At 48.8% G+C, this 26,128-nt stretch overlaps 7 protein-coding genes across 7 annotated transcripts; 2 read left to right on the forward strand and 5 right to left on the reverse strand.

The window, feature by feature from the left end:
- Nucleotides 1–1,651: 1,651 nt before the first annotated feature.
- Nucleotides 1,652–3,307, reverse strand: GLOTRDRAFT_35107 (FAD/NAD P-binding domain-containing protein; the record flags this gene model as incomplete). The annotated part of the gene is made up of 6 exons (XM_007863613.1): nucleotides 1,652–1,897; nucleotides 1,947–2,042; nucleotides 2,102–2,296; nucleotides 2,440–2,832; nucleotides 2,867–2,925; nucleotides 2,998–3,307. 6 exons carry the CDS (start codon nucleotides 3,305–3,307, stop codon nucleotides 1,652–1,654), a joined length of 1,299 nt encoding a protein of 432 aa, XP_007861804.1.
- A 6,566-nt stretch (nucleotides 3,308–9,873) lies between these two features.
- GLOTRDRAFT_34372 (uncharacterized protein) lies at nucleotides 9,874–11,022 on the reverse strand (the record flags this gene model as incomplete). Its single annotated transcript, XM_007863566.1, is given in 6 exon segments — nucleotides 9,874–10,234; nucleotides 10,254–10,389; nucleotides 10,436–10,524; nucleotides 10,579–10,660; nucleotides 10,745–10,836; nucleotides 10,892–11,022. 6 exon segments carry the CDS (start codon nucleotides 11,020–11,022, stop codon nucleotides 9,874–9,876), a joined length of 891 nt encoding a protein of 296 aa, XP_007861757.1.
- A 542-nt stretch (nucleotides 11,023–11,564) lies between these two features.
- Nucleotides 11,565–13,417, forward strand: GLOTRDRAFT_103133 (S-adenosyl-L-methionine-dependent methyltransferase; the record flags this gene model as incomplete). The annotated part of the gene is made up of 9 exons (XM_007863952.1): nucleotides 11,565–11,813; nucleotides 11,864–11,938; nucleotides 11,997–12,051; nucleotides 12,110–12,287; nucleotides 12,342–12,568; nucleotides 12,619–12,767; nucleotides 12,817–12,871; nucleotides 12,936–13,222; nucleotides 13,274–13,417. The coding sequence occupies 9 exons, from the start codon at nucleotides 11,565–11,567 to the stop codon at nucleotides 13,415–13,417; spliced, it is 1,419 nt and encodes a 472-aa protein (XP_007862143.1).
- Nucleotides 13,418–13,849: 432 nt separating this feature from the next.
- On the reverse strand, nucleotides 13,850–15,953 carry GLOTRDRAFT_125373 (FAD/NAD P-binding domain-containing protein; the record flags this gene model as incomplete). The annotated part of the gene is made up of 11 exons (XM_007863953.1): nucleotides 13,850–14,196; nucleotides 14,251–14,363; nucleotides 14,411–14,564; nucleotides 14,620–14,904; nucleotides 14,959–15,307; nucleotides 15,358–15,404; nucleotides 15,463–15,505; nucleotides 15,553–15,649; nucleotides 15,712–15,754; nucleotides 15,802–15,874; nucleotides 15,933–15,953. The coding sequence occupies 11 exons, from the start codon at nucleotides 15,951–15,953 to the stop codon at nucleotides 13,850–13,852; spliced, it is 1,572 nt and encodes a 523-aa protein (XP_007862144.1).
- Nucleotides 15,954–17,908: 1,955 nt separating this feature from the next.
- GLOTRDRAFT_136036 (Sua5/YciO/YrdC/YwlC family protein) lies at nucleotides 17,909–21,153 on the forward strand (the record flags this gene model as incomplete). The annotated part of the gene is made up of 8 exons (XM_007863954.1): nucleotides 17,909–17,926; nucleotides 17,977–18,293; nucleotides 18,360–18,540; nucleotides 18,898–18,941; nucleotides 18,998–19,022; nucleotides 19,072–19,113; nucleotides 19,183–19,285; nucleotides 19,786–21,153. 8 exons carry the CDS (start codon nucleotides 17,909–17,911, stop codon nucleotides 21,120–21,122), a joined length of 2,067 nt encoding a protein of 688 aa, XP_007862145.1. The 3' UTR covers nucleotides 21,123–21,153.
- Nucleotides 21,154–22,422: 1,269 nt separating this feature from the next.
- GLOTRDRAFT_70186 (S-adenosyl-L-methionine-dependent methyltransferase) lies at nucleotides 22,423–23,437 on the reverse strand (the record flags this gene model as incomplete). The annotated part of the gene is made up of 3 exons (XM_007863955.1): nucleotides 22,423–23,093; nucleotides 23,145–23,254; nucleotides 23,313–23,437. The coding sequence occupies 3 exons, from the start codon at nucleotides 23,435–23,437 to the stop codon at nucleotides 22,423–22,425; spliced, it is 906 nt and encodes a 301-aa protein (XP_007862146.1).
- Nucleotides 23,438–24,771: 1,334 nt separating this feature from the next.
- Nucleotides 24,772–26,114, reverse strand: GLOTRDRAFT_119349 (alpha/beta-hydrolase; the record flags this gene model as incomplete). The annotated part of the gene is made up of 5 exons (XM_007863956.1): nucleotides 24,772–24,789; nucleotides 25,091–25,617; nucleotides 25,678–25,688; nucleotides 25,746–25,882; nucleotides 25,932–26,114. 5 exons carry the CDS (start codon nucleotides 26,112–26,114, stop codon nucleotides 24,772–24,774), a joined length of 876 nt encoding a protein of 291 aa, XP_007862147.1.
- Nucleotides 26,115–26,128: the final 14 nt, after the last annotated feature.

A 26,128-nucleotide genomic window follows, 5' to 3' on the forward strand; every position in this document is an offset into this window, starting at 1 on the left:
GCAGATACAGATCTAAGGGATTTCAATATGTGCATAAGAAAGAGTACTGTATACATCAATTGGAACATTTATACACCCAATGCTAACACTTATCAGACACAACTCAGGACTCGTGTCCTGCCATGCATAGCAATGGCCCTCTACTGACAAGTCAGTGAGGCACTGGATACCGTGTAACAATCACTGAGCATTCCTCCCTCCAGATGGACAGCTAAGCGCATATCAAAAGATAATTTGAGTCTCGGACTCAGAAGAGATTTCATTCGAGTTGAACATAGAACACTACTCTAGTGCAAGGGTAGGCTACATCCCGCCAGATTGCTTCTTTTTAGCATCCCTCTCAAGCATCGCTATGGCTCGCATCCTATCCTCATCGATTGTGGTAAGGCAGGTCCAACGCTGTACCTCTGCTATGGCCTCCCCTAACCGTCGTAGGGTAGTAATGTCAATGCACATATCCTCATTACCACCTCCTTGTGTGACGTCGCTGTCTGAGAATCCTGGCCAATTGAGCTCATACATGAGACCACACTGTCTGGAACTGTTCCAAACACTGTGAGCGAATGGTCTACAGACTCAGTCATAAATCTGTAATGCCTCTCCCAGCGTCTCTCGTGTGCACTCGCGATCCGTTGATATGCACTGACACATAACAATCACCAAGGACCAAAAGAAATAAACCTAAACCCCGTGATATGGGTGAAGGCGGTCCGAGACAACTGAAGGGTATTTAATAGTTCGAGGGGGAAAGGAGGAGTAAGACGCCGTAGGGTAGTCCGTAGGAAGACCTAGAAAAATAAAACAAAACCTTGACGCCTGAAACAAACACTAAGGGACGCTCCGGAGTATTTATCTCCGGAAAGTCGCAGACAAAGTCGCAAACCACGAAATCGAGTGTAGGTTCGGGCCCACGGGAGTAGAAATTGCTAGAGAAACTTGCTTAATTTTATTTCGCTATGTGAGACTCACCGGAGCTAATTGAATCGATGGCGGAGATAATTCACTCGACGAGTCAGGCCTATTGGCAAAGCTAGGATCGGTTATAATTCGCTAGGTTCGATGCTTTCGAACTTCTCGGGTCGCTGAGATCGTAACACTAATTCTCTGAGATGGTGAAGTCGAAACTTGTTTTTCTGTACGCTACTTTGTACAATTTATACTACAGGAATGGCTTTGCGACCGTCCGGAGATAAATAACAAATAACCGCCGCTACCCACAGGATTGCTCAGCACTTGCCGCCGCTATACCATGCACCACACGACTCCCTTGCACTCCTACTTGCTCGTCCCAACCCCTAGAGGTCGCCTTGATGCTCTGCCACCTGATCCAAGCGGTCCCATCACTCCGTGTGACGCGCCGGTCAAGTGCTAATTACCTCCGGCCGCTTGCTGACTGATGCTGGCCTCATGGTGACTCGTATGCGTCCGCACCTTTGGTAGTTTGATGGAAACGAGAGGGAGTGAGTGTTGGAGGTTGGGCATGAGGACGACGCCCCTCGATAGAGGCGCCCGCGGGCCCCGGAGCTAATGCAGCTAGAAGTCGCATTGGTTAAGTCACTCCGGAGCTTCGGTGCGCGGAGATAAATCGCGGAATGGGTCCGAGTACGCCTCGAGGATGTTGGGAAGTCCGGAGCTAAATAGAAAAAGTCTTTTAGAGCCCATAGAAGCCTAGAGGCGTGTGAGCACTGTGTCGAATAAGCTCCGGAGGGCTTGTACGATGTGCTGAGTCCGCATTTTCGGGGGTCAGACGATCCTGAGGCTTATCACCGTGAGCAGAGAGGAAAGAATGTACGCGTCCTGTCAAGGTGAGCTTCGGATAGGATGAGGAGTTGAGGATTCCTCGCACCTCTATAGCTTGGCCTGCTCCACTGGCTTGATAGGGTGCCATTGCATGGGCCTGAAATTCATAGGTAAACCTCCAACGGCGCTGATGCGCCGTGACTCACCGCCTCACCCAGAAGTGCGACTCTACGATACTCGGAGACGTAAGAATCCAGAGGCCTTGTGACATGTATAGCCCACTTGGATGGACAATCTATGCACTATAACACCACTTTAAATATGTTATACTAGTAGCGCTCGAAGAAACATGCTTCCTTACATGCAGTAAATCCTGGACCTCCTTCTCAAAATCTGCCAATGCAGACAATAATTCCTCTTGATGAACCAGTGTCACCCACGGTTCTTGAAATTCGTGTCCTTCTCTTGCACATTGCGAGACAAATGCGATCACATTAATCAGTGTGTCCTGTGATATGGAGAACACCACGAGATGCTGGATGCAGATGAAAATCCACTTCAAGTTGCATGCAACGCTAAGAAGATTGGCAGTGAAATACCTTATTCTTCCCGCAGAACTATAACAAATAGGTGACTCAACAGTGATGACATGAACATGATCTGTACTTACTATCACTGGCGTAACATATACTTCTCTACACGGAGGTTGGGCGCGATGTTCTCAAGCACACTGACATGGATGAGTCCCCAATACGCGACAGTGCCAGTCCACATAGGCGGTGTCTGTTCCCTGAGATGAGACACCTTGACAGAATCATGTATGGTTTCTGCGGTGCGAATGGCGGTCCCGAACACCGATGCTCTAACAGCAGATTTTATACCATCCGCGCCGATCGCAATATCACACTTGGTTGTCGATCCATCCTCAAAGTGCAGCACAACAGGTTCATCTATATCCACAGCTTCGGTGAGCGCAACGAGTCGCTTTGAGAAATGGATAGGACATGAGCGGGAAATGTTTTCCAGGATAACTTTCTGGAAATCCGCTCGATGGAGAATCATCCCGGTCCCCAATGAGTATACGGGCAGGTACTGTATTATTAAGTTAGGTACCCCGACTGTAGACATTATAAAAGTCGATTCCTTCAGGCTGGTTTGATTTGCGAAGCCTAAATAACAGGAAGTCTGCACTAAATTATGAATGACAAGGTACCTCAGGGAAACATGATAAAGACGGGACCACACCATTGTCATCACTATGTATATCCGTGAAGCTGCTACCCACGTTAGACAGCGCAGCAAGGTCGACGTCAAGACCTAATGCCCGCATTATCTTCCAAATGTGGGGGAACATTCTGATGCCAGCACCAGCTGGGGATATCTGGGCAGCGGCTTCATAGACATTAACTTCAATATTGGGAGTCTTTGAGAGAGCAACTGCTAGTACGAGACCAGCTATGCCACCACCTCTTAGGAGCGGGAACAAAGTACCACTAATTAGCAATTCGGGACACAGCACTATAGCACCTTGAACATACACTATTGCCACCCGGAACTCACGGTCCATGGGTGAATGGGTAGAAGTGAAAGTGAGAGAGGCAATAGTTCACTTGGTTGTGCAGGTGCCAAATTAGTCGAGTCAGGTTCAATAAGTTGGAGATAAGTATGGGAAGAGGTGCTGCGTGTCCACTATCCGGTATATAAATGAAACTGCTCAGCATCAGATAGACAACATGAGAGAGTGATAATCCAGCAGGGACAGTATATACACCTGAAACTCAGCCTGCGATCTGCTGAACATTTGATTGGAATCTTGTCAAAAGTGTTTGAATGGAGGAGTAGTTGTGTGGCTGGTGGGTAGTATGGGGAGTGGGTAAGCTCCTATGTTTGATGGAGCAGTCCAAAAGGCTAGATATCGAAGGTGTATAGTCTGTTGAGTATAGGGAGTGTGGTCCAACACCTGGTAAAGGCAGGAGGGGCTGGCAACTATGGTCCATGGTTGACGAACCATGGATGAGTCGAGTAACGAACGGACCGTACGAAACAAGTAACGAAGGGTGATAGCTTGTAGTGGGGATAGAGGGCGATGGATAGTGATGGGTATGGACCTGCTATACGGACAGTAGAGGCAAAGGCAGAGCTGCTTCCACGAACAGAACCTAGTGGGGCATATCAAGGACAAATAAACCCCAGATATGGAAAGAGGCTGAAATGTAGATCCTGGAGGTATCCCATATCAATTGCTGCCATATTTGGCATGTGCTGATGTAATTTAGTGATGCCACATGTGTGCTGTCATCCACAGCAGGTTCCATGATTTTTCCCAGAGTTTTGCGCATTTTTCCTGATTTTATATCAGCTGCTAGTAGCTGTTGTGTGGTGCTCTAGACACATTCCCACACTATGTATAGGTCCGGCACCATTGGGCCTGGCCCCACAAATATAGTATGATGTTTCCGCATTTCTCCGTATTTTTCTGGGCCCTATAGGGCCAGGTATGGCCACCCACCTATTATTGGCAACAGCTCAGATCAAATCCCAATTTGGATCTCCATGCCAGAGATGCCGGGGCTGTTGTATTCAAGCCCAGCTGGGCTGCTGGTAGCTCTATAAGGTATTGGGGAGAATAATGCATAAACACCGCACATGTAGTGTTAGGAAGTGATGTCCTAACTAGTTGTCTTGAGATAACTGGGCCACGTGCCAACAGTTATGTCGTCACTACCTCAGTAAGCATACTGAAAGGTAGGTCTGGCCGGGCCAATGCCAATGGTCAGGTCAAGAGTCCAGGTAATCACTGTATTCAACAGGAGGTTGAACTAGGGAATACATGGGTTTTCCTACAGTATATATAGTAACTGGTATAGGGGTTAATACTCAAAGAAGAGAACAATAAGAAAGGACACACAAGCTATCCTGTGAGAACATAACTCAGAGAAATGAGAAATACAAGGGCACTCATTGGTGGAAGGTGAGTCAGGAGCGATAAGGTGTGAAAAGAGATAGCGTCCATGGGAGGTTCTACTCAGAGAAAGGTGCTGTCCAATAGCAATGCTCGGAATGGAAATAGAATGAGATAAGCATGGGAAAATCGTAACATGTAGCCTGTTTAATGTAATAGGGTACACGGTAGTATTGGGTGAATAATGTAATAATACTAAAGCAAGAGGTGCCTATGCTGTCCATTTGACGTTGCAACTCTACAACAGGTTTTCGAGGCAAGTGCACATAGTCTTTGCTTTTACCACCTCACACCATCGTGACCTTATTCAAGCGACCACTGCCGGTGATATGCACAGACACACAACCATCACCAAGGACCAAAAGAAATAAACCTAACACCAGCGGTATGGGTGGAGGCAGTCCGAGACAACTGAGGGGTATTTTAATAGTTCAAGGGGGAAGGAGGAGTAAGATGACATAGGGTAGTCCGTAGGAAGACCTAGAAAAATAAAACAAATTCTTTGATGCCTGAAACAAATGCTAGTTGATGCTCCGGAGTATTTATCTCCGAAAAGACGCAATCAAAGTCGCAAGCAATGAAGCCTGTCATAGGATCACACCCGCGGTGGTCAAAATTGCTAGAGAGACTTGGCTAATTTTATGTCGCTATGTAGGACTCACCGGAGCTAATTAAATCGACAGCGGAGATAAATCACTCGACGAGTCAGGCCTATTGGCAAAGCTAGGATCAGTTATAATTCGCTAAGTTCGACACTTTTGAACTTCGTGGGTCGCTGAGATCGTAACGCTAATTGTTCGCAGAGATAAATCGTGGAATGGGTCTGTGTATGCCTCGAGGATGCTAGGAAGTCCAGAGCTAAAATAGAGCAAGTCTTTAGAGCCCATAGAAGCCTAGAGGCATGTGAGCGCTGTGTCAATTAAGCTCCAGAGGGCTTGTACGATGTGCTGAGTCCGCGTCTACGGGGGTCAGACAATCCTGAGGCTTATCACGGGAGCACCTGGCATCGAATGGTTCTCGGCTTTCACTGCAGAACCAGACCATAACCTGGGTATGTACAAGGTTGTCCACTCAATTCACAAAGGGGAACACTTGGCAAGTATTATACCAGTTTCTCTGATTGAACGTAGTGTACATCTCTTGCCTAAGTTTGGTCCTGTTGTCCCTCGGGACTGAACAAGCAGCACCATCTTAGATTTGGTGGCAGCATTCTTTGTAAGCCCATTCCTAGACCGGCACACTTTCGCTACATTTGTCTAAACTACCCTGCATTCATGTACGTTGGTTTATCAACATAGGCCCTTCTTTGACTATGTGCTAAAATTGGACAGATCAATATAATGACATCCCACAGGTGCTTGGATTGACTACAGGGGGTGCAGGTTCGAAAATAAAGCTACATATGGACTCGAACACATGACCCCTGCAAGCAACCAGGACCGTGAAAACACCCGCTATACCACAACACACTCTCGCTCAAACTATAGCTAATCACAGACAATATGGAAAATCTGGAAAAGACTGATAAGCCCTGACAGAACCTGATGGATTGATCGGGCATTATAATGTCATGTTTCAAGGCTGATAAGCCCTTATCAGATGTTGTCAGGTTTAGATTAGGTAGGGGCTGCTGGTGGTGCTGTAATATCTGTAGTAGATCCTGTATGTTGGAAACATCTTGAAATACAGTTGTAGCCTTTACATGGATTGAGTGTCTTAAAGGTGGCATGTTGACTACTGTAGCATTATAGCCTAATTCTAAAGTTAAGGCAAACTCTACAGGAGCCATACGTCAGAGGACGTGAGCGTGAGCGACGGTATCTGAGTCCAGCTGCAGTCATTATGAGTCGCCTGGTAAGGCACTATGCATGATGTATATATGCCAATTTGAGACCCACACAGCTACTCGTGAAGCGCCGTCTGGCGCCGGCAACTTACCCCTCCTTTGTTCAGGAAAATGACCTTGAGAACTTGCACTAAGGTCAAGATGTTGTGGCTGCTACACGAGGCCGACAAATCATCATAAGGACAGTATTGCTACTAATGTAAGATAATGCTAGGGATATTGTTAGTAATATATATAGGGGACCCAAGTTTTCCCCGGTTCTCTTTCAGTCAAGCTCCATCTAGGGCCAGGTAGAATGTCCTGTGCTGTTGTAGTCCGAGAGATACTTGTCCCCTCTCCAAGAATACCTAATGGTGTGTATCTGTTGCATGGACATCTGGCATCCATCTCACATCATATTTTCACCTTACAGTCTGTTGGGCCTCATGATCATAAGCCATGGAATAACATGGAAATTCTTGATTCTACTTATTTGTGAATTGTCCATCACAGATTTATGTACGGCATGGAGACACAGAAAACTAGCATGATTGAATACACATGTTAGATGGAGTGCACATAGACTCAAATCCTTCTCAAGCCAACACCTAAGTTTTACCTCATAATAGGCCTTCACCTGTACCTTGTGGCATCCACAAACCAACACTAATTACATAGTTGAGAGGGACTTGAGTGTGAACATTGAGATGCATGCTCGACCATGGCCAAGTCCTTGTTCAATAGTGGCACCACTAGAGCCAAACATAGCACACCGGATTTTGCCGGTGTGACGAAAAGTGCGACGCAATTAAAGGGTGCCAGAACCCCTCCCAAAGGAGGGGCATTGTCACGTAGTGTAGTAGTTATATCATTAGTCTACATATATCATCGTTCAACTCAACGCCGCTCGTTCTAATCAAAGTCCAAGTACCTGTATTAGTGATGTCTCAGATAGTGGTGTCGATGACCATCAGGTGGCATGAGTGGCTCCTCCTTTTCTTATTTCTGAGACCCATGGCTTTATCTGGGCGTATAATGGCTTGTAACCCCCATCAGGCCTGATCAGCCTGACGGAGGCTTATACGCGCTTTTCGATCATTTCTGAACCTGATAACTCTCCTCGAACCTGATTGACTTATATAATTATCAGTGCATTATCTGGCATTGTATAGCAATATCAGGCTTTTCTGATTTTTCTGACATGCATAATTTTGCAAAATTATGCCGAGTCATCACCAGTTATCGGGCTAAGCTACATTTTGTCTGATCATGCATAATTTATATCTAATTAGCTATGGAGGGTTTTCCTGATGCTATCTCCATCTGGCACCAGGGTGAGCTTATCGTCTTGGATTGCCAACTTGGAGGGTTTATGAGTGGCAATAGGGCACAAAATGAGGACAATGTCGTCAGAGGCAATGCTGAATGCGTCGTTTGCAGCAGAGCGGGAGGAAGACATGGCATCAAGACAGCCTTCCATAGTGAAGTGCCAGAGCTCGACATATTCAAATGCATCCAGTTTGTGCAAAGCAAAGGCGGAGGGACGGGAACAAAGGAAGTCCAGCACTGCAGTGTTGGGATTGAAGGTGCGAGTGAACTCTTCTTGCGCAAACCACTGCCAGCGTTGCCCTCAGTGTTGACTCCATTACCAGCTGGGTTGAGTGGGAGACCAGTGCCATCTCCTCTGCCGTTTTGAGAGCGATCTTCTTGTAGCTGAGCCGCCCAAGCAGCTTTTGATGTATCGTGATCCAGGAGTCATCACTAGTGAACTCGGGGCAAATTTGCAGAGAGGGGTCGGAGGTGATTCTGTCAGACATTTTCTTTGAAGTGTTGGCCGGAAAGGCAGCTGTAGGATACAGTAGTGGGTGGAAAGGTAGTGTAGATTATTTGGGAGAGTTGGGTAGCCCAAAAGCTTTCATCGAGGCTCTTTCGAGGCTCTAGAGGCAAGTGGAAATGGTTATTGTCTCGAGAAAGGGCCACGTGCATGCCCACTTCTGCATTCGTACAAGTCTCAGTTCTCTGTATAAGGCTGTAAGGCCGCGTGAGCACGGCAGAGCTCACTACCGTAGACACAGAAATAAGAGCAACCTAAGGATCTGTGCTCTGCTCATGTCCAGGTATTTTGTCTTCCAAATGCCCAGGATGGTGGTAAGTAGAGTACTCTATTCATGACGAGTATCTCCTGACCGCGTTCATATTCTCTCTGAAGTCCTGTAATTGGTCTTAGTAATGTGATTGCCAATTTGCCTATGAGTTTCTGTGGCTTTAGGTTCTATGCAGTCCCAGCCCAGGCTTGCTTTCCCCTTGAGACGGCAATGGCACAGTGACTGAGTGTTTCCGCCACCTTGGTTGTAAAACGAAAATGCTCACATGCTCTTATTATCGGGGTCCAACGAAGACCCTGTCACTATTACAGTCATTTGCATAAGAAACTGAACATCACGTTTCCGTGCGCGTAGTTTGTCCGCGCAAAATATGCCCTTTTCGGGTATCAGCAAATGCGTGGCGAAGGGCTTACCGGAGGGCAGAGTGTTCCTCGAACCACTGTAGACATACTAGAATGACTGATTATACTAAGTACAGCTATATATTATACATTGCATGCAATATACGAAGCCCTTTGATGCCCCTCTGGACATCTACAAGTCCTTACCTAGCCACGAGAGGCCATCTGAAGTTACCCGAAAAGGGCATATTTGGCGCGGACAAACAACGCGCACGGAAACGTGATGTTCAGTTTCTTATGCAAACGACTGTAATATCAATTCAGGGAGAAGTCCCTATTGGTTCAAGTAAAATGCCGAAGGTGCCATTCACCATAAAAAGTAGCAGCCATGTGGCAACACATGCTCCCTCAGATCTTGAAACGACCGCAGGAAACCTGCGAACGGCCGGGGGGTCTAAGACCCACTACCTACGGCAGCGGGAATACGCTCATGCCTCACTACAACACAGAACCCCGATGTGGTCTGGTCCTGATCATGATATTGAGTATAGAGTTGCTGTCCAACTCCTGTTCAACTCCTGTACATGTTCCGGGCTGACTGAGGACCTCTGGCGCTCCACCCCCTATTGTTCACTGAGCCTCAACCCTAGACAATATCAGTGACCTGTCAAGCGGGAATAGAGCTATAAATGAATTTCATTTTATGCAGGAGACATTCAGAAGCAGGACGTGAACAGCCACTGTACGGATAGACACTAATCATTATGCCCCATGCATCAACCTGGGTTATAGAGGGGCTGCCCCCATAATTATGCAGAGAGAGGGACAATGTTAGATGACCATGTGCAAACTAACGAGAGGCCCTCTGGACAGCATAGTCCGCCAGCATGCCTATCCATATTATAAAGCCCAAGTGACCATTGGCCTGAGACACGAAATATTACTGTCAAATGCAAGTTGCACACAAAAGGATTTGCTTACTCGCAGAATGTCGCGCCAGACAGCCTTGTCATTGACGTTGATCTGGCGAGATTGCCAGAATAGATTTCCGGCCGTCCCCCCAACAGAAACTAGGAAAAACAACAGACCCTGGGAGTTTGCCAATCCTGCCAATACCAGGGAAGTAATGAACAGAATAGCGAAGCACGTTGAAATCTCAGTCACATGACTCCCGAAAAGTATAGCAGTGGATTTCACGCCAGCTTTGATGTCGTCTGCACGGTCGGCACATGCATATATAGTGTCATAATATACTGTCCAGCTGACATTGAGGTCAGTACCTGACAGGTTGATGGGATAGAAGGACTTTTAGGACTTGCCAGATGCCTCCTATAAACAGTATGGGTACAGTGAGCCAGTCCAGGCTACCGGTCAATGACAGCCAGGAGACAGGCAGTCCCCACGTCATGGCAATACCTGTGTAGCATCAGCAAATTGAGCTGTGTCCGGGAAAATGACTGACCCAGCCAAGCCTGGGGCCAGTATGTCACTCTCTTCATGAATGGATAGAGGAGGTCAAGGACAAGCAGGCCGAAGATTCCAAGTATTGAACTGAATTTGTCGAATGTGTTGAGCAGTAGGGATTGAGATTATATCTCAACATACGCAGGATAACCAGCAAACAACATGTTCATACAACAGAACAATTCCAGCGCAATAAACAGCACGGTGGCTCCGAAGATGGAGACTGACCCTGAGGCAATCGGGCGGACTTTACAACGCTCTGGCAAGGTGCAGAATGCCGCAGTACTCTTTAAGGTCTTGCACTTACCGACTTGTCGGTCGAAATCTTTATCGCATATATCATTCCAGATGCATGCTGCGCTATGTCGGACGGTGTTCCCTATGAAGAAGGCTGCTGTACTGGTCGCCAATGCTTGTGCGCCGACTCCCGCAGAGTATGCACTCATTGTCAGACCCCACGTTATGTGTTTTCGGTAAGACTTCAAGAGCACGAGTATTACTGAACTCACTGATAGGCCAGAACGTGAGTATAGTACCACCTGGAAACCGATGAAGTCTCGTCAATTCCCAGTATGCTCGCAGCATTAGGAGTCGCCGGGGAGGGGGAATCGTCATGACCTAGCCAGAGCCATCTTCGCTGTACTTTAGATTGCAGTTAGTGCGTGAGCTCTGAATCATCGTCTTTCACCGGTTGCAATCCGCTGCGAGACATCAGGAGATGAACCCGGCATATCAATCAAGTGCACCGGCGTGCTGACACACTATGCTACGAAAAGAAAGCAACAACACCAGTCCAGTCAATATCAGACTGAAATCAAGTGGCGTATACAGGGGGCATCTGATATCATGAAGCGATCATGCATTTGACTGTCGCGATCGGAATCCAGTCAGAATCTCTACGATCTGTTCGGTGGTTGACCTTTTCGGCCCGGTGTTTCCCGGACCTGGACGGCGTTTCCCCCGGTAGATGCTCAATACCCTCAAATTCTTTACACATCTTCGAGAGGGAGACCTGAATACAGGTAACGGTAGGGAATTCTCCGCCTATAACATCCTCTTGATAAGAGCATAAGTATGAGTCCCCTGCTTGTACATCTACTAGTACTACGCTACTACTCTACAGCGACATGGATGCTTTATCCGAACTAAGAGCACTCTCTGACCTGATCAAGAACTCCATCGAGACTGTAGAGACTGTCTGCAAGCGTAACGGGCAACCTTATCCGTCATCGCATGCGCCCTTCACGATGGCATCCGAGGCCATCCGCATCGATCCAGAGATTTCCCAGGCAGGGACGACTATCGTGGCAGCGGCCTCGCAACTAATCGTTGCAGTACGACCTCCTCCCTTGACTCTGGTTGCTACTGCCCTGCAGGTGAGCTAGGGTCTGGCGGTCCGGGACTGCTAGTGATGGTTTTATTGCAGTACCATGTGTCATCCAGCCTCGGCACTGTTCTACAATTGAATGTAGCAGAAATATTGCGATCTGCTGGTCCCCAAGTGTGTCGATATTCGTCGTTGATGCCACATTTTACTGATACCATGTCCATGACAATAGGGGCTCCATGTCGGGAAAATAGCTTCCCTGTGTAATACTGACCCCACGAAACTTGGTTGGTATCCATAGCAATGTCAACGTCTCATCTTCTATATTAATTCCTTCATTTGTAGCCCGGCTTCTCCGACTACTATGCACTACTCATATTTTCACAGAACTTGCTCCAGACGTGTTCACCCATAACCGCATTTCTTCCATGCTTGATACCGGAAAACCGCTGGAGACTATAACGGCTTCCCCCGATGCTAAGCACGACGGCACGCTAAGCGTCTCAGCTTTGCTTGAACATATGTTCGAATTTTCCCGCTTCTCTGCTCTCAGTCCGGACTAATGGTATGTCATCAGGACGGATGAAAGCCTGAAGTCATCTGCCTTCCTAGTAGAGGTCATGAAAGATCCGGAGACCGCCAAATCTGGGGAGCCTAACTGCACTCCCTTCAACCGAGCCTTTGGTACTGATTTGCCGGGGTTTGCCTGGTTCGAGAGGCCAGAGAACCGTGCAAAGCTGGTCCGATTTGGCATCGGTATGGAAGGAGCTCGGAATATGGCGAAGCCTGGTAATATATACGAAGGTAATCGCTCATAATTACTTATATGGTTTGAATTATTATGAGGCGATCAGGTTTCAAGTGGGAAGACCTTCCCCAGGGTGCCCTGGTTGTGGATGTGGGCGGAGGCATTGGGTCACAGTCGCTTGCTCTCGCCAAGAAATATGATCGCCTTCAGTTCTTGGTCCAGGACCGTGCTCCAGTCATTGCGGAAGCACACAAAGTAAGGATATGCATGATCGTGCCATGTGTTCGCTTCTCACTCCACCTAGTTCTGGCAAAGGGAGATGCCCTTGGCAATAGAATCCGGAAAAGTGAAATTACACGGTTTAGCGTGCACTTTATATTGACTCGATTGATCACTGACGGTAGTACATCCTTCGATTTGTAGGGCATGACTTCCTCAGCCCTCAGCCGGTCAAGGATGCGGCAGTTTTCTTGTTGCGAATGATTCTCCACGACAGTTCAGATGCATATTGTGTCAGAATTCTACAGCATCTCCGACAGGCTGCAAAAGCCAACACACAGCTGGTGGTTGTGGACAGTTGTCTATCTTATGCATGCGAGGACAGTACCATTGCTAGCACCGTACCAGGCAATGATATGCCGCGTCCCCCGAAACCTCTTCTAGCCAACGGTGGACAAGCGAATATCATCTCATATCTGTCAGATTTACAAGTAAATTGATGGATGTTCTGGTCAAAGTTGGTTTGCTGACCTTCCGAATAGATGCTTACTCTGCTCAATGGAAGTGAGCGTACGGTCGCCCAGTTTGCCGATTTGTTTGAACAGTCTGGCTGGAAACTAGCCAGAGTACATCATGGAGTAGGTTTTGCGGGTCTTAACTCAAAATTTATTGGTATTCCTGCATGAGAGGGGGGTATTATACCTGTCGACCGACTTGTAATATCAGTTGTGAAATTCTTGACTTTCGTCCATCATGCTCTATATGAAGGGAGCCGTGGGCATCTCGCGATGCGTTCAGCAAGCGCTATTTTGTGGGCATCGGACTGCCTGCCGTTGCCAATTCTTCCATTTCACATGGAGGCGGGCGGTCAGAGATAAACTCGCAGCAATACCGAACCATTACTTAATATTGCAGGGTGTAGTCCAAGACCCGGGCCATAATATTGAGATATAGTTCTAGGTCGATGGAGTCTTTTATATAGTTCTAGGTCGATGGAGTCTTCTGACACCAGTGTTTTTGTGGACTCGATGTCCTGGCTATTTTCATGTATTAACGGCTACAGCCTGAGCTTGCTCTCGAAATTCGAACCGCTTAACCCAGCTCAGACTGGACTCTATCTAAGCCCTTACCAGCCCCAGACGTCCCCTCTCCATTCTAACGCAGAAACCGTCCATAACTTCTGTGGTAAAATGGGTGCGTGCGTCATACATGACGTGAATGGCCTTTCGAGCGTTGACCTCTTGCAGCACATGTCGGACTTCGTCGTCCATTCCAGCCAGCTTCTCTATGGTGTTCTTGTCGAGGATCGGAGTCTCGGGAGACAGGAGGCTTGAAGGAATCCGCTTGGCTACTTCGCTGTACATTTTGGGGTCCGTAGGGGCGAATATGTTCCTACAGAAATCCATGGTAACTTGCACTTCATCTTCGGTCACAGCGGGATCCGCATCTGCGGCACCCTGGATGACTGGTTTTCCCATGAATAGCCCATTACACTGCCACAACTCCAGCTAAGACGTACCAGGTCTCAATGCGCTGAATGCCCGATCGAAATTATCCTCGTTGACGTCTGACATGACAGGAATTTCCTGCGCTTTGATCTGTTTATAGACGCCCAGAACCACCAGCAGGAACCTACGACCAGTATTAATGGTGTATATCGCAAAATAGGATATGCGAACCTGGTATATGACGAGCCCACTTTCCCGTTGTGGAATTTGATTGCTTCGAGCTCTGAACACTGTCCTCGTATAGACGCTGCAATGGAACTGGCGGCTGAAAGAGCCCCTGTAAATGCGAGGTGTACACCAGAGGAGAAGAAGGGATCAATAAACGCTGGTGGACAATTATCACTTTTCTTTGTTTTTGCGGAATGCAATGGATCACTTACCTCCTGCGTCTCCGATGATTCGAAAACCTGGACCAGCGTGGGTATCACAAAAGTAGCTGTAGTCACCCGCAGTTTTGATGTCACTTTTCAAGCGTGCATCACCCAGGATCTTCAGCAAACCAGGGGCCAGTTCCACTTGCTTCTCATAGAAGGCTGATGCTTCGAATTCCCCATGGCTTTCCTGCCATCGGGCCTTCTTGTCCTTGTATACCGTTTCTATTAACACAACACCAACTGAAACCGTACCATTGTGGAGAGGAATAAACCAGGCCCATCCAGATTCGTCTATTCAGAGTGTGTATGAGGTTGATAACCCGCTTGTGTCACTACATCACCTACCTGTCAAGGCTTCAAACCATGGGGCATTCTGTCTGTCGGTTCCAGGGGAGTAGCACAATGCACCACGCCAATAACCCCATACGGCGATATTGCGCAGACTTTTGTTGAACCTTCTATTCTTGAGGTATTTCGTCGACATTAACCCCGCTCGTCCAGAGCCGTCCACTAACCATTCAAATGTTATGCTGCCCCCAGTTTCGTCATCATCTTGCTTCCGCCAATCAACGCTAACCGGTCGATGTGGGTCATTTTCTTTGAATGTTATTTCGATAGCCGCGACACCCTCACAAACGCGAACCCCGCATTCCTGCGCATGTCGGAGCAGCAGTTCATCAAACTCTGATCGCACCTGTGGTAGTCGGTCAGGTTCAAGATCACCCACTTCGGTTAAATTCGTACCACGTTCCACGCGCCGTTGTCAGGATTAAGCGCAATGAAGTCCGTGTCTGTAAGGCAGAATGGACCCGGTTAGAACAATCAGATGTTGCATGTGGACGGTCATACATCCTTCACGTTTATGTTGATTTAACTTTACTGCGGCTCCTGGCTGGATGGTGATTTAGCCCCAGTGTGTTCGGTCTGTAAGTCTAATACCTTGACGGTGAACCCATACGCTCTGACTCTATCCTCGGCGTCGATGAATTTGAGATACGGACGACACGACGGCAGCATGCTCTCCCCTATGTGATATCTAGTGCACGGTTAGGGAACTATTTAATGACAGTAGCTAGTGATAATAAGTGGTGCACGTACCTAGGGAATATTTCCTTCTCCAGCAAGGTCACGTCGAAACCCTCTGCCAGACATTAATTGATTAAAAGGAGCAAACTCTGGGAACAGTACCTCTCGCTAGGGCCGTTGCAGCATAAGAGCCAGCAGGCCCTCCGCCAATGACTAGGATCGTCGTAGATGTCGGCTGATTGAATGGGTGACTCAGTCTATAATGGAGCGATACGAGTTCAGGCTCTGCTTACCACTGTTTGTTCTGGCTGCATAATATTGCGACTACGGCTAGTAACAGATACCGCAGAATCTCGTAGGAGATGCTTGGGTGGATGTGTCTCTAAGGTGTCTTCTACTTATTGAGAAGCCCTGGTAAATTATGTCTGCTAGTGCAAATTTGTGTCCATGATCAGGTTTCGTGTCTGACTAGTCGCTTAAGATCTAGGCATTCGATGATTTGGGGCCCGTGGTGTGGGAATCGAGGACAGTATTTTCAGCAACCTACTAGTAACGCGTCCCAGAAAACGAGGTCGGATATAATCTGATCTACCAAACCAAGCGCGGAAGCAGAGGCCCGGAGTCAAGGAGTTGTCCGTCAGTACGTCGGCGTTGTTTCACTTGAAGCAAATGATTTACTCATGGAGAGTTCAGAACTAACTGTAGAACGCCCGAGAAGCGGATCATTTGTCAACGGCTTCCACGGCCACGGCCAACTTGTAGGTCTCCAGCACATCACTCCCAATAATAGAAGACGCTCACCGATAAGCTTCATGAATCGGATATGCCGTGATATTTGTTTGACACAGGTGGACCCTCTGCCACACCATATGGTAAGGCGGTTTCCAGCTCCACCCGACCGGTAGATTTCTGGAAAGAATGTGGAGGCCAAGGACCCGCAGATTGTTCGAAAAAGTACCTGTATTGCGGATAGACATGAGTCCATCCTGTTACAACTCACTAAGAACGCCGAAGTGGTAGTACGAACACGTATACACATGATCTCATTCCATATGATGTCGTCCGCTCGAGTGTTAAGGACCGACCTGGAATCGTTGTCCGCCTGTATTTGCATTCCTGATACCTAAAGTATGTCTTTTCGACGTGTCTCGTGCTTCAGTCTTAGCCTTCAGAACTACACTGGTAGTTGCATTGCGTTCGTACCCCTGATTACGGAGGCGACAAGTTAATGCGAGTCTCGGATCCAACGGCAGGTACATGACACAAGCAGATTGGTACCTAGTTCAGGGAATCCCAGAGGCGAGACAACTACTAGATGATGGCACTCGGACTAAATATTTGCGTGATAATAATATGCTGCCTGGGTCGACGCACCGTAAATGCAAGATGAGGTGAGATGAAGTCTATCGCGATATCGGGTAAGCCATAAGCCATCAGCACAAAACCTAACCCGAGAACCGCCGGCATGCCACCGAGTAGTACTGCAATTTGGCAAACCGCAGTGCAATCCTGCGGTTACGCTCTCGTACAGTACAGTCGAAACTGCTTTCATGGGCCGCTTACCGCGGCTGCACTCAAGTTCGTGAGCATGTACTACTAGTACCAGCACTAAATATAACTTCAGTTGCGATCTGACCCCTGTTCTCATTAACATTCCAGAACGGGTACGTTGGGGAGACCGTTCAGACTCCCCGCTTCGAAGACGGACGCGCAACCAAACTTCCGAGACGATATACTGCTCTTACGGACGACGGCCGGAGTTACGCTGATGTCGGTGACGGGCCAGCCTGTCTCTTATGGACTCACTGAGAAAGCGATCTACTAATTATAGCAGTGACATATCAGAAGGCTAGAAAAGAACGTGGGGCGGAATAATAGACGACGTCCCATTGTTGGTATTATCGAGCGCCTGCATAGTAGCGACGTGAACAAACTGCAGCAGTCGTTATCAAGGGAGGGACAGGTACCGTGGGCACAACCAATCGTCGAACGCTTCTGTCCACCTGCCGGGATGTGTGATACACCACAGCTGACGGAGCTCCAAGCACTTCAGGCCACCCTCAACTGCGCCCTGAATGTCGTCAACGAGGAGATACAGGAGTGCCGGTTTCCTCCTCTCAGGAATTTAGATTTGCAGCCCCACCCCCTCGATGATTCCAATCTGATCACCAGTCCCAGACTGTATGAAGCAAGGCGACTTGCGATAGGTAATTGTACTCTTTCTATCGCGCATTGGAAAGCGTGCTCAAGTCTCGATTTTTCTGCCTCTATGTCACAAGCCGCCATGGTCAGGTTCGACCCATCACTTACGAAACTCAGCTTACCGTTGACGAACAGGGACAAATCAAGAATCTTTTACAAAATCCATTTGAAAAAGTCCGCGAACATTGTTTCGCGGTGTATGATTCTGCATGCCTCGACATATTCGTAAAGACGGGAATTCTGGATTTCCTCGCTGAATTGCCGGATCGTCGTCTCGGAGCCGACCTGCAGCAGCTGCACGAGGCGCTGGACCTGGATTCCGTCAAACTCGCGGTTATTCTCCGATACCTTTCCACACAAGGATGGCTCAATGAGCGTGAAGAAGGCATTTTTTGTCTCACAAGGTCGTCACTGGAGCTGTGCAGAGGTCGTGGTGGAAGGGCTCTGGTAATGTAAGTAATCTCGTCCATTAGTATATATCATGCGCTGACAACCGTGCGTCTTGTTATGCTATCCAGGACACCTGGACGCGCGGATATTGCAAGCAAAACACTGCAAATGATAACACACCCTGAGTGGAGATATTCTACTGCGGCGAATCACACTGCCTTCCAGCTGGCGAACGACACCAGCCTACCCTTTTTTTCATACCTGGAGCAGAAGCCAGAGCTTCTGGACCTTTGGGGCGCATCTATCAAGGTAGCAATAGTGTTCTACCTATATCTAAGCTGACCTTCTGTCAAGGCCTTCGGAGAAGTCTGTAGGCAAACCACGTTAACTGATTATCCCTGGGAATCCTTGGGAACGTGTACGTTCGTGGATTGCGGGGGAGGGCATGGCGACCTTTGCATCGATTTGTCTAAATTGTGAGTCGTCGTCTTTTCTCGGGACCGAGACGATAGTTAATGAGGCTGTAGGTTGCCAGGATGTAGGTTCGTTATACAAGAGCGCCCTGAGATGGTGCCAATGGCTTTGGCCAACCTGTCTACCCAAGCCCCAGAGGCTACACAGCACGGGAGGATCACAGTTGAATCTCATGATTTTTTTACTCCACAGATAAGGAGAGGTGACAGTATTGTCTATCTACTGCGCCACATTCTGTAAGTCGTTGTCATTCTGCGCCGCTGGAGGCTAATCGATGGTTGGATCGTTTCAGGCACAACTGGTCCGACGACAGCAGTGTACGGATTCTTTGTCGTTCAAGGCGGGTAACCGCTTACTAGGCAGTAGATCACCATTCTCAAACTCCTCGCGGAAGCCGCAGGGTCGGATGTGCGTCACGGTCTACGATTACCCCATATTTATCTGTCTAATACGGCTTTATCTGTGTTCTATTCACAGACGAAGGTCCTTATCATCGACATGGTCATTTACCCTTGTATAATTCGGGAAGCTGAGGGGAACACACGGGGACCCATTGTGGACTTGGACGAGCTTCGTCATGGTGAGCACTACCAAAGGGTGACACCACCCGCGTTCATTCCCGCAAATATGGGCTCGAGTGCAAAAGTAGCCATGGCTATATGCACTCACATGATGAGTACATACAATTCCTACGAAAGGTCTGAGGTGAGCATACCGCCATTGATCGACCTGGGATTTTGACTTACTTCGCACCGCAGTCTCAGTGGCGGAACCTTCTTGAGAGAGCTGGGCTCGCGATAACACGGATTTCACCGCTTCGCGCCAACGAATCGATCATTGAATGTGAACCAGTACGAGTATCCATTCGTTGCCCGTAACATCAGAGCAGCTGTCGGAGTTGTGGCGGTCACGAGTAGCATGTGGATGGAACATATAATGGTGTACCGAACTAATCCCATGCATCCTTTAGCGTACTAAATACAACGTCTACTCGGTGTTATACCCCTGGAGCGTATTCGGATTAGCTATACCAGAGTTTGCGAAGTTACAAGTTGGAAATACATAGATATGTTGTGGCAGCTGGCGCCGTATCAGGGGTCCTTGTACCCGAAGTATTCCTAGAACGGACCAGGAAGATTTCCACTTTGGGCATGAACGCTCGCTTGCTCGCGCACAAATCCCGGCGGACCCTGCTCAAGAGCTTCAGGCCCTCTGCTATGACACTCCCCAGCGTGCTGCGTTGTACACCATCGTCCATCACTTTCTCCGGGGACGGCGACCCTGTCGTCTCATCTCCCGAGACCACTAGTGCACTGGAAGCTGCTTCTCGTGTGCTGCACGATCGCCGGCCAGTAGTCTTCCCGACGGAGACTGTCTATGGTCTCGGTGCGCTAGCTTTGAACTCCCGTGCGGTCTCGCAGATTTTTAGTACGAAGGGACGGCCCCCCGATAATCCCCTCATCGTGCATGTGTCGTCTCGGGCAATGCTCAGCAGTGTCCTTCCCAAAGGATACCAAATATCGAGACTTAATGAACTGCTCATCGGACGATTCTGGCCGGGGCCTTTGACTCTGCTATTTCCCTGTGATCCAACCATTGTACCATCTATCGTCACGGCTGGCCAACCAACAGTAGCGATTCGGATGCCTTCACATGTTGTAGCTCGGGCTCTGATCGCTGGAACGGGCGCGCCCTTAGCTGCACCCAGCGCTAACTCTTCGGGAAAACCGAGTCCCACACGAGCAGAACATGTTCTGCAGGACCTGGGCGAGAAGGTTGATCTGATACTTGACGGAGGGCCTTGCGATGTTGGTGTAGAAAGTACAGTGGTGGATGCATTGCATGAAGACGGTAATGTCCGTATCCTACGTCCAGGAGGGGTGACTGTGGAAGATATCGAGGCCTTGGTATCCAAGATGTATCCTCACAACGAGAATAAACCTCAAGTTTTAGTACACCGACGAGATTACCAGGATGAAGCAATTGAGCACGCTCCGACTACTCCGGGTATGAAGTATCGACACTACTCTCCCTCAGTCCCGGTCACGCTCTTGTATACCACCACCGATCCCCCGCCAGATCAACAGTCTATCGCCGCCTCTGATTTCCTCTCCTCTCTCCTCGACTCCTCGCGACCAATCGTCATCCCGCGCGTAGGCCTTTTGGCCTCCGATGAATCACCTCTGGTTCGGATCGCAGAGTCTTCATATGGAATACAGTGGGTTTATCGATCTTTGGGACCCGCCGATAATCCAGCTATCGCCGCTCAGCGTTTGTTTGACGGGCTGCTTTCCCTTGAGAAAGATGGCGTGACTCAAATACTAGTAGAAGAAGTCAAGGAAGTTAAGGAAGGGCTGGCTTTCATGAATCGGATTCGGAAGGCTGCGGGAGCATCCGTATGGATACGAATTGTGTAGTCGTGCAATTCTTTACGTTCCTCAAGCTCGCAGTTGACAATATTTTTCACGAAAGACATGAACAATTCAGATTGTATACATGCGCTTGGGATGTTGGAGCAGAGAGGTGGGGACAGTTCATAAGTTATATATCGGCGCCGCCACCGGTTTAAGGAGCGTATCTATGCGTGTTTAGCCAGTGCGAAGGTACGACAAATGCATTCAATGAGTCGTTCTCGTCCATATATCGTTCCGCTGATAGTGTTGCCGCTGGCAGTACGACCCGGGTGAATCTGATCACCCGAATGTTGCCAGCTGGCCCTTCACTGCTTTGACTTGCCGTTTCGACTCCGTCTGGTGAAGTACGTCAGTGTTGCCTCCGCCTTATGTGACTCTGCGCTGAACTTTGATCAGACACACATACGACAAAGTCCCCAGTACCGCGGGCAAAACCAGGATGTGATTTGCCTAGGCACAGTGATGATGTCTACCTAATGACCATGACAACCTCAGGGACAGAACATCCGGCGATTGATGAGATTATTTGAGGAGTTTATGTTGTTAGTAGCTCCTATTCCTGAGGTCTACAAGCCGCTCTACCTTCATTGGCCCTTCTTATAACCGGGTGATGATCAGCCTCAGCCTGTTTCAACGCCAAAGTCCGAATGTCCCTCTAGATAGTGGCACCTTCCAAGAGCAAGAGCATTATCGCGAGTTCCATTATGCAACCCTGTTGCAGCCCGCTATTGGGGCGTACGGAGTAGATCTACTCCGCCTCTGGTAAGTTCTATGTTATGCTAATACAGCATTATTAATAAGATCTCTGTATTCAACACAAGGGTCAATATCGCACTGATGTATGCATCAGTGTAACATGATCAGAAATTTGAGATTCTGGGGTGGTGGACACGGTCGTAGCAGAGGTGTCATAGCCTGCAACGTCACCATCCATCAACAGAATAAGGCTGCGCTATTGGAGAGAGGGGCCTGATTGGGCCCATTCAACATTGCATCCACCATAGGGTCGCGTTCTCCTTTCTCCCGAGTATACGTGCGTGCATGCGCACTTGACGGGATTCGTCACTCGTAGATCATCGCTATCATTCCTCGTGTGCGCCGCAGACATGCTCACCGGCCTTTCCAGTAATAAATAACATTCGAGCACATTCCCCGCTTCAATACTTCTTTCCTCGTCGTGACATGATCATTCAGTACTCAAGTGTAACAGCTGAGTGCAACTCCAACCCGGCGCGAAATACTACTACTCGCCTGCGAAAGAGCACGGCGAGCTCATAATTCTGTAATATCCCATATTGTACACTTAATTCTCGCTCGGCGGTTTCTGAGCGCAGAAAACACAAAGATTAATAGTGCTACCTTCAGTTTCATCCCATTCCCTAGCCAATCCATCCATCATAGAATCGAATTCTTCCTCCGATGAAATAAATCCTAAGCCTCCCGCTTTTAGTACTGGGGTCTTCATGCCTCGGAAGACGTTCAAGAAACTCTCCCGAGTCTCGATGCCCTCATCTCCAGCCCAAGCGCCAACCGGCAGATGCAGTTCCCGCACTTCGACGCTTTCAAAGCCGGCCTCCCAAAGAAGATCAGGCATATGGGTTGCGCAGTCCAAGAGCAGCCCTCTGGCTGAGAAAAGGGCTTTGTTTAAAGCCCTCTGCCGCATGGTCACGGGCTTGTTGTCGGCACCTTGTTCCTCCTTCGCTTCGAGAAGCTGGACCCATCCGCCAGGTGCGAGGACTCGATGGATCTCACGGAGGACCTGGGGCCATTCCTTCGCCTGAAGGCCCGCAATGAGAAGTCGCTGATGCACGAATGTGAAGGCATCTTGCCAACCGTCGGGAAGTCGCAAAGCCGTTTCTACGGAAAAGTTGACGTTTTCCGGTTTACTGGACGGAAACAGACGGGATTCTATGTCGATTCCTTGCAGACCAACTTCAGGGGGGACCGCTTTTGCGATATCTAATAACCAAATCCCTGAACGACTGTGAATATTTCAAACGCAATTGAGTGTGAAGAGTCGTATACCTGATCCTGTTCCACAATCCAAGATTTTATCGCCCTTCTTTATAGAGAGGGGGACTATGAAGAGTCTGTTGCCCAACGCACGACAGATAACGCGGTGCTGAAGCTCAAGTCTGGAAGCGGTTTCTTCTGAGTTGTCCACCAAAGGAGAGAAAATCCAGCGTAGCTAACCTACTGCGTTCCTCATCATCTGACGGCAGAATATATTGCGCACCCGGGAAGGAGTGGAATGCTCTCGGTTTGTGTTCAATGACTTGTGGTAAGGCGGAAGCAGTGCTTGGTTTATCGGCGAGCATTACGATATCGTATGCGATGAACGCAAGTCTGGCTGCGTCCCGCCCGACGTGAGCGTAATTCGCAAGGAGGTCTTTTGCGGTAAAGGGATAACCACAGGAGGATGTCCGAATCACCTGAGTCAGGAGCTATATCGAGAAGTGATGTTCCCATTATGAGAATCCCGCGGATCGTTCAATTCAAGAACAGCCATTCCAAGGTTAGCGCGCAAGTTGTACGTCGGGGGTGAGGAAACTGCGTCGGTATTTTTGGCTCTCCCGCTTCGACATTCCACATGCCGGCGATGCTAACGTAGTGGAGATATGCATATGGGTCCCATCCCGGAACCAAAGAGGATTACGAAATTTGTGGCCGAGCTCTGAGACATACTTACTAGCTCTGAACGAATCGAGATTCCGATGGCCATCCAGCCCTTAAGCTTAAGCCTCAAGGAAGGAATGGCATCGTAGACCTTTGATTCGTACAGGCAGAGGAGTATCGGAGGGTGCAGCTCCAAGGCCAGCTGCAGCCTGCAGGGCATGTCAGTGTCCGACAGGTGCTATATCGTCCGCGTCGGCCCTGCACTCAGCTACTGTTGATCAGACAAGGTGCAACCGGCTGGGATAGTATAGAGACTGTTTGCGAGGAAGGTACTCGCGATCGTACCCTGTCTAAGCACATGTACACAGCAATAGACAACGATGGCTCAGTACTGGGGCCCGTGCTCGGTACGTCCCTGGCCGCAGTGAACGTTGTTCCGTTAATATGATATTCGGGCGATTTGAGCGTCTGAGTGCGATTCGTCGGAACATCCCTCGCGTTCCAGTGCATATCCATTGGTCATGGATATGCTGCCTTCTCAGATATCGTACATATCTTCACTTCTGCTTCGAATCCGAAGATTCATGGAAAGTCATTGGAAACACAACTCTCATCTAACGTTCATTCTGACGGGAGCAGTCCGCCGAACAGGAGCACCGCAGTTTATCTTTCCCTCACCCGGGCCCACGACACGGGTGGGAACAAGCTCCATCCTTCCGGATTGTTTCTGGGGCATGGATTCATTCCACACTAGCCCGCCCTAGGCTTGATACTGCGCCTCCTAATGCTATTTTTCTCGTCGCTTTTCCGTATTACACTGCCAGATTCTGCCGCTCCGAGGTTATCAGTCTTTTACAATTGTCTGCGGTAACTGTAATCTCTCCCGTGATGTTCACCCGTCTCTGTTTCATGAATATGATCTTGCTGAGAGTATATTGATTGATGACATATGACATTCTACCGGAGACTAGTATCACATTGATTGCCTATAATCAGAGACGGTGGGACGTGAACTCGAAGCTTGGTCATGTACTTCCTAGCCTAGCCATGGTGGCTGCAAAACAATGGTGAGATCGACAAGCAGTCCTCAGGACCTCGCTTACGGGATGTCGCTCCATCTCATCTCTCTCAATAATCGCCGCATCGAACTCATGAGCGTGGATGTGTATGGGGCAACTCTTGCATTGGTGCATTTTAGAGGACTTGGCTGATTGTGTCCATGGTCAGTCCATAGAATACCAGGGATGTCCCGTATACACAAGATTTGCAGCAACTACCCTCACTATCAATACCAACAAATATCATGCCTATGAGATAGTCAGCTAATGCTGTCACAGAACGAGCATATCACGTACGGTCACCTGGCGCACAAAAGACGTCATGGCCTCAACGGTTCCTTCATAGTCGTCATAGAATATGGCGTGCCCAGCCCCCTCTAGAAACTTCACCTGCAGGTTTTTGAAGTGGGGTTTCATCTCCCTCACCAAGGCCTGCCCATCCACCTGTCTATCGGCAGTCCCGCTCAGTATCAACATAGGGACGCCTTGCGACCCCGCCTTGAATAGCGCAGCAGGATCCTGAGGTCGAGAGCATACGAAGTGCGCGTCCTTGGGCCCCTGGAAGATGGAGGAACCAATCCATTCACATCTGGTTTTGAACGGTACTTTCTCCGGCTGCGCGAACACAGAGTCGCCGAATTCAATGGAGATACGCCGGTTGAGAATAACGTCATCGGTGGTGAAGAGGCCGGGCATGAATCCCAGTATAGCAGGTAGGCCAACAACACCCATAATGGGGCCCACGTAGGGCAGAGCGCATGCGTAGATAATACCGGACACGGGAAGTGGTTCCACGTATTGACAGTAGTCCGCGGCAACCGTTCCTTCAAAAAGAAAAGATTAGTGACAACAGCTTTTGACACACGTTCATACTGCATACGCACCCCCGTAGCTCCTATTATATCCCCATTAGCCATGTTCGCCACAAGCGTTGCAGGAAGAAACCACTCACCAGCCGAAGTGGACGGGGTTCTTCAATCCAAAAGCATTGACAACAGCCATAAAATCATCTGCCCATAGGGAAGAGGCATGGCCTTCGATTGTTTCAGGTTTGCCGCTTCGACCATGACCACGCAGATCGTACCGAACCTGCAAGACGATTACACGCTAAGGCCCGCAATCACGTTACACCACGTACAAGATAAAACTGCTGCAAAAGGCGGGAATCTTCAAAGAATGCATCGAAACAAGCTGCAGTTAAGGTAAGACCGTGCACGAACACGATACTGGGGCCACTGCTGTTGCCGGCAGCCTCGGCGTAGATCTTCAGACCGTCGGAAGAAGTTAGTACTCTTTGCTCGACTTCGAGTCCAGGTGCCATGGTCGAGGAAGTTA

Source organism: Gloeophyllum trabeum (assembly GCF_000344685.1).
Source record: "Gloeophyllum trabeum ATCC 11539 unplaced genomic scaffold GLOTRscaffold_00002, whole genome shotgun sequence".
Lineage (NCBI taxonomy): Eukaryota > Fungi > Basidiomycota > Agaricomycetes > Gloeophyllales > Gloeophyllaceae > Gloeophyllum > Gloeophyllum trabeum.